Source organism: Columba livia, chromosome 7 (genome assembly GCF_036013475.1).
Source record: "Columba livia isolate bColLiv1 breed racing homer chromosome 7, bColLiv1.pat.W.v2, whole genome shotgun sequence".
NCBI lineage: Eukaryota > Metazoa > Chordata > Aves > Columbiformes > Columbidae > Columba > Columba livia.
Window position 1 is genome coordinate 2,755,093 of NC_088608.1, and position 7,350 is coordinate 2,762,442.

The window sequence follows — 7,350 nt, forward strand, 5'->3', positions numbered from 1 at the left end:
TCACATGCCATTTCCTCTAGCAAAATTACTCAAGAGCTTCTGAATGGCTTGAGAATGATCTAGAATTAGGAAAAAAAGCACCAAGACTTCTGATGTGCTTCGTTTTGCTTAGGTGATTTTTAACGTGAGTTTTAACACACATGAGTCTTGTCCCCTGTAAAAGACTTAAAGCTGTGGAACTACTTTGATCAGGAACCACCCAGGTACTAAAGACAGAACAGGTAGCTCAGGAGAGACGATGGTTTGGGAAATACGGAGCTTAAGAGTAACAAAAGGAAGCATGAGGTGTTAAAAACTACAGCACCCCCAACAGAAGATTTTGGTTAAAGGCAACGCACTACTTCAACATCTCCCACATTTTTCAGCTGCATAGGGTATATATTCTGAAACATCAGAGAAAATTATGAAAGTATATATTCTCTGTTCCCGAAATGTCATAAAATCTCACTCAGCAATCACAAAAACCAGATGACACAGAAACACACTTCCTTGGGGGAAGGGAGAACACAGATAACATCTAAGGAGAAGTGTTCTTTGATGAACAAGCTATTTATTTACTATTTTTCCTTTTTAAGCTCACCTACAGGAGAGGCACAGGAAGCACATTCAATTGTTCAGAACTATTTTATTATTACTTCAGGATCTTCTGTTCTTTACTAAATCAAAAAATACACAGCGGTTTATATAAAAAGTATATTAAAGGGCACATGGAGAACTTTGACCCAGGCACTTTGTTTTCATGTTTAGTTAATATGCATTCATCTCATTCTCTTGAGTTAGTACAAATAGGCACAAACCTACACCCACTTCTATCCAAGCATCCACAAATATTTTAAAGCCTAATAACAAAACACAGATGCTCTTTTTCAAACATCTTAGTCAGAAATGAGAAATATTTTCACTCCCTTAGCAAAGATTATTAGATTAACTGGGAATTCCTATCCATTTGGAGCACATTTGTAGGATCTCCTACAGCAGTTTCTAGCTATTAAAACAGAATGCCTCCAACCTGAAGACCACTTCCACACCCACCACGTAGGAAAAAAACACCACATTTTCTCCTATTTAAAGAACACTGGTATTAATCGGCTGTGAAAACAACTGCGGAAAATAGTTGCATATAAAAATAAATTAACAAATACAGAAAACCAACACCTCCCCCCTGACACACACACTCAAGAGCAGCTGGAGACTCCAGACCAGAGAAAGACAAACCAGACATCTGCACACCTGAACTCCAGGATTTCTTCAACCATTGCAATATTCTTTATAGCCTGAGAAGAGATTTTCAGACTAAAGACTGGAAAAGAAACAACTTGGTCTGACAGTAACACTAGAATCAATTGATCATGTATGATTTCAAACCAAAACAAGTCACAGAAAAGAAACAACTTAGCAGAATGCCTGTACTTCACGCTAAAAGCTTACATAATCTTATAATTTTGAGCGTAAAACCAAAAGCTTGCTGTTAAATCTATTTATTTTGGACCTACACCGGGACTGCAGACACTCCAAAATTTTAGGCGAGTAGAAAATAGTTTAATAATTGTTAAATACCGGAACACTTAATGTGTAATACTGGAATAACCACCAAAACATTGTCATTAACATCAGAAGCAGTCGGAATTGCAGCCAGTTTCCTGCTCATTTAGCAAAGATTAATTCCACCTTCACAGGCAAGAGAAACACCCGTTTTGCCTTACCAAGAACAACCTGAACAAGAAACGTTAAAGAAAATATGGCTTTTGTTGCTTAAGTGTTCTTTTTAATAAGTAGGATACATGAAGTCAACAAGATCACTATTCTGGGCTCTAGGCAAACGGATCGTAGAAGGACGTGGAAGGCAGAGACAGACATGAAGAGCAGATGGCACCGAGTCTTGAAGAAACTGTGAGGGGGGGAAGAAGTTTCCCTACAGAAAATATTACTGAATTAAAAGGAATGTTGCTCGAGTAACTTAAAAACTGCAAGACAAAACTGCCAGAAGAAACCCTGGTTTGTTTCAAAAAAGGAACAAACCGTATAGCCTAATAAAAAAAACACAGACCAACGTTCTGCCTGTCCTTAACCTGCTCTGTTATTTCTCGAGTTAAAACAGAAAGGATTTTTTTGGTTTATTTCTGGCAGCGCTCGCCATTTCACAGCACATTTAGCGCACACGGAATTGATCAATACCGCTACAGACATAAGACTAGACTATCCATTTACTAACCACAAGAAAAAGTCCTGTTCAGCAAAATCCTGTACATTATCACCCTGGAATTTTAAAAGGCATTGTAGTACGGATCTCATCCCTCCCTCACACCGATTACAATGAAAAGCTGGGCACTTGCCTGCCAGATTTCAGAGCAGCACACCGCGCAAGAACGCTGAAAGTCTATTTAAACCTCAACAGAGGACCGTATACACATTCAAAGCATAAGCAGAAAGCGCCAGGCTTGCCATATAAACAAATATTAGATCCACTACACGGATCATAACAGATTTTTTTGGTGAAACTGCTGGAGCTTCAAGCAGGAATGTACCAACTGTTACCCCAACCACTGGTTGCTCCCATAACATGACCATTTTCCTCCTCCTCAGGACTCAGAGTTGGCATTTGAAATCCAACTTCTGCTGTTTTAAAGAGAAAAGTAGTGGCTATTGTTATTTTTTTTTTCCCACTACAAGGCAGAGACGCATTGAGTAGCGAAATACAAAGCGTTACAAAATATTGTTCGGAAACTGAAAATCCGCCTTCTCAGGCTCATTCTGTGCATACATCTATACACGCACACACCCCTTCCTATCATTAAAGGACGAGCTGATGGTTTCAGAGCAGTACCTATTCTAAACTAATGAAGCATTAATGAAGATTGCCATTCACCACTGAAAGTCCAGAGCAAGAGACCTAATTGAAGTTAAGATCATTTCCATTCAGTCTTATTTAAGAAAAACAACAACGACCCCCACACACACCAAAACACTAATAACTGCATTGCCAAATGACTGTATGTGACACTAGGTGGTTATGTCTCCCCATTTGTTCCACACAACTGATCTGAAATCCAAGCGCTGCACGCGTTTTAAGTGCTCATGTTATATGCACTTCCAAGGATAACGATAAAACCAGCTTCTGCCTTTAATCACTTCCATCCCCAAACATTTGTCATGTGAAAAAACTAAAGATTTCTCCTCATTCACACTAATCCACAAAGTTACATCAAGCGTTCAAGGGCTGACCTCAAAGCCTTATGTTAAAAACGGTAAAACCAAGAACGTTCACTTACCTGAAGAACAAGAGATAAGAAAAACAGCAAACGCCAACTTAGTAGCAGCTCCCATTTTCCAATGCTGTTAAAACATTTAAGTGACTTTAAGTATCCAGTTTCCTGGGTCCTGCAAGCTGGAAAAATCTCCCTTCTTGCTGAACCACTATAAAGCAATCTATAGCAACATTTCTGCAGCAGACAAATGTTCATGAAACAGTAAAATCAAATTTCTTTAGACACCGACGATCTCCCTCCTGCTCTTTCTTGCTAGAATCCGGGTTGAGGGATGGGTATATTTGGAACCGTGTTTCAAAACACACGTGTCATTTGGCTTCTGTACAAAGGGTGGCAAAATTTAATTCATAAAAGTACGCTACGAATCCACGTTTGAAAAAAGAAAGTCAACAATGGAGCCGCTGGACAGGCCGAAGTCTCTGAGCACACTCCAACTTGGCCTTTCCACACCAGGCTCCGTGAAGCATCACTCGTGGGTGCCGAGCGTCGGGGAGTCAGATCGAAATCTGTAAACACGATGTTTTTAGTCCTGGCTCCTCTTATACAACATGTAGTGTTTGGAAGAAAAGTAGCTCCATTGCAGTTTCAAACCTCAAAAGCCTCCAGGTGAAGGGGAGGAAGTTTTGTCAGTTTTGTTTTTTCTTTTGATGAAAACTACATTTAAAAGGCAAGCCACCAGCTGCACGTGGGCAACACCTCGGTTTTCTTTAATAATGCTGAGGGTTTTAGCGTAACCCCGGAGAGGAAGAGGGGAGAAAGAGTTTGAGGGCAAACAAACCTTCGGGCTTCCCGAAGAAGTGGCAAATCTCTAGTCCTGCCGCCCGCCGGAGCCGCACATCTCCCCTTCTCCTGGGCCCGGCAGCACCAGCACTCCCCAATCCCAGCAAGATTGCAAATTCTTCTAAGAGATTTCCATCCCCTTCCCCCGCCAAGAGGCTATATTTGGTATTTAAACACAGAAGAGCGACTGAAAAAAAAATTAAAAATATATATTATATATATAAAACGCAGTATCCAGCCGCTGGGGAGGAGGGTGATATATTCTTTGTGGCGAATCCTTCCCTGGCCGCCGTGCTGCTCGGAGAATTGTGCTCCGGGAAGGGAGGAGGGCGGGGGATGCGGCGGCCGCTCCTTCCCCCCGTGCAGCAGCCGCTCGGTGCCTCTTTCCCGCTGGATGCTCCTCTCCAACTCCTCAGCGATTTCTTCCTCGCCCGCTGGTCAAACGCAGAAGCGAGACAGTCCAGCCCCCCCGCGCTCGATCCCGTTCTTGCCTTTTCCTTCTTTTTTTTTCTCCTTTTAGGAGGAAGGGGCGAGCGGCAGCAGGGGCGGGCAGGCAGAGCCTCCTCCTGCCTCCCCCACCGCGCACCAGGCGAGCCCCGGCCGGAGGGCGGCGGGGGCGGGAATCCCCTGGGCACCCTCGGCCTTAATTCTGCCCCCGGCTCACTCCCGGCTCTGAGGAACCCAACTCTCTCGTCTCCCGGGCGGCAGAGGCGGCGCGGCTGAGCCCAACTTTGTCCCTCCAGGAGTGCAGTTTAGGGCTTGGCGAGGAGAAAAGGCCGAGCCCGGGGGTTCTCTCGGGGCGGCGGCGGCGACAGGAGCCGTCTCTAGAGTCTTCCGAGTCCAGCTGGCAGCTCGGAACAGCCCTCCGTACCCTGCTGCTGTTGCTGCTCCCCTGTGGTAATTTCATATCTACCCATTCACTTGTGTGGCGTGGAGAACGGACCCAAGATGGCGGCGCCCGGGCGATTGTTTTTGTTTCCTCTCCTCCTCCCCTCCCCCTCCCCCACCCTCTTCCCTCCTTTCCCACAACCGCGGCCGCCCGTCGCGCGACGCCGGGATTGACAGCCACGCTGCCCACTCACGACCCGTCGGCCGCCGCTTGGCCCCGCCTACCTCCCCTTTTCCCCGCCCATCCCAAAGCGGGCGGAGCGCGCTCTTCCCGCCCCTACCTGCCCGCGCGCCGCCTCGCGGGTGCGCACACGCGCTCCTCTCTGGGTGCGGCCCTAGCGCCGCCCGCCCCGCTCCCGCCCGCGTCCGGCCCCGCTGTGCAGCGCCAAGGTCGGTGCTGGTCGGAGTCTGTCGCCTCTCGCCTCCGTAACGCAGTTGTGTGTGCGTGTGCGTGTGTGCGTGTGTGTGTCCGGAGGGGCCGCGGTCACGGCCGGCAGGTGTGAGGGTCGGGCTGCGCTGTCCGCCGCCACCTGCTCGCTGCACCCGGCCCCGCCGGCGCCGCGGGGGCAGCAGGGCTGGCGCCGCCCGGTCACACCCCCCGGGATTGTTAGTGCACCTTTGCGGGGCTCGTTCTTGGTGCTGGGGAGCTCTCCTCCTTCCCCAGGTGAGGTGGGGCCCGGCAGAACAAAACCGCCGTAAAACCCGGCGTGAGAGCCGGTGTGAAGCTGTGAGTTGGTACCAGCGCTGTGTTTGGGTGGAGAGAGGTTCTCCTGCCCCTCTGCTCTGCCCTGGGGAGACCACACCTGGAATCTTGTGTCCAGTTGTGGCCCCTCAGTTCCAGCAGGACAGGGAACTGCTGGAGAGAGTCCAGCGCAGCCACCAAGATGCTGAAGGGAGTGGAGCATCTCCCGTGTGAGGAAAGGCTGAGGGACCTGGGGCTCTGGAGCTGGACAAGAGGACACTGAGGGGTGACCTCATTAATGTTTACAGATATATAAAGGGTGAGTGTCAGGAGGATGGAGCCAGGCTCTTCTCAGTGACAACCAGTGATAGGACAAGGAGTAATGGGTACAAACTGGAACACAAAAGGTTCCACTTAAATTTGAGAAGAAACTTGTTGGGGGTGAGGGTGGCAGAGCCTGGCCCAGGCTGCCCAGGGGGTTGTGGAGTCTCCTTCTGTGCAGACATTCCAACCCGCCTGGACACCTTCCTGTGTAACCTCATCTGGGTGTTCCTGCTCCATGGGGGGATTGCACTGGATGGGCCTTGGAGGTCCCTTCCAATCCCTGACACTCTGGGATTCTGTGAAGCCATGAGTTGGTAACAGTGGTGTGAAATGCCGCTTTCCCAGCTCTGCCTTCGCCCCCAGCCCAGGTGCCGCTGCTGGCCCCTGGTGGGACATGGTGGTGGGTCCTGTGGTGGCCACGCTCCTCAGGTCCACAAGGTGTTTTGCAGCTTCACCCTCAGACACCATCATGTCAAGAAAGTCCCTAAATCCATGTTTGTACCTACATAGAGCATCAGGTGTGGTTGACCAGGTGTGCCCTGTTCACCCTGAGCAGGGAACTGTGCTCACATGGTGGCCATGCTGCCTTCTCTTGACCTTTACTTGCTCAGCCTCCTTCAAATCACAACAAACTTCTGTTTCCTATCATTGTCCTTCAGCTGCTGCAGTCTAGGGGCTTGCAGTATTTATTTGTAGGGGGATAGCTGTCAGAAGTTGCCGAAACGGGCACAACGTTGCGTTGTTTTACGTGCTGCGCAAGAGCGGAACAAACAGCCTCTGCTTCCAGAACGTGGGTATGAAGCAGCACATGTTCTTGGTTCGGAACAAAGGAGGGAGAGAGCAGCAAGGGTGAATAGTTGCTAGTGTTCTTGCCTTTTGGGGAAGATGTGTATGTTGGTGGTACTTTGTGTCCCTCTAGATAAAACATTTTGGCACATTTCTCCCTAAAGAACAGTAGTTCTCCTCCTTTGTATGTTTGGTGAGGCTCTCTATGCTTTTTTTTTTTTAAATGGATGCCAGAAAATATGAAAATGAATGAAACAGAAGACGTGTCTCAGATCTGGAGATCAATGTGGGAAAGCATAAGGTCCTTAATGTTGGCCTTTAATTTCTTCATTTTTATAAAGGGCTGTGTTTGCATAAGCAAGAAGCACCAAGTTCTCTGAGAAGTGGCAAGTCGTTTGCTAACCACATATATAGAGTGATTTCAGAGACCTTCCTTTTCAGATGGCTTGATGGCATGGTCTGGGTGTTTGGTGATGTGAATAGTAGGTGGTACTGGATTGGAAGGAATATTATGGATAAGATATTTCACATATGTGAAGATACGGCCAAGTCGAGCTGAGTAACACTGCCAGGCTGTCAGCTGTGCTAATTCACTGATCAGCAGAGGCATTCAGTAACCAGACC

At 47.9% G+C, this 7,350-nt stretch overlaps 1 protein-coding gene across 2 annotated transcripts in view; it reads right to left on the reverse strand.

The window, feature by feature from the left end:
- Window positions 1-5,027, reverse strand: part of ACVR2A (activin A receptor type 2A) — a 61,089-nt gene extending 56,062 nt beyond the window's left edge. For both annotated transcript variants that reach the window (XM_005499103.3, XM_021297749.2), the window contains exon 1: window positions 3,270-5,027. In XM_005499103.3, coding sequence (XP_005499160.1) covers window positions 3,270-3,324 — 55 coding nt within the window. In that variant the 5' untranslated portion in view covers window positions 3,325-5,027. The remainder of the gene's footprint in view (window positions 1-3,269) is intronic.
- Window positions 5,028-7,350: the final 2,323 nt, after the last annotated feature.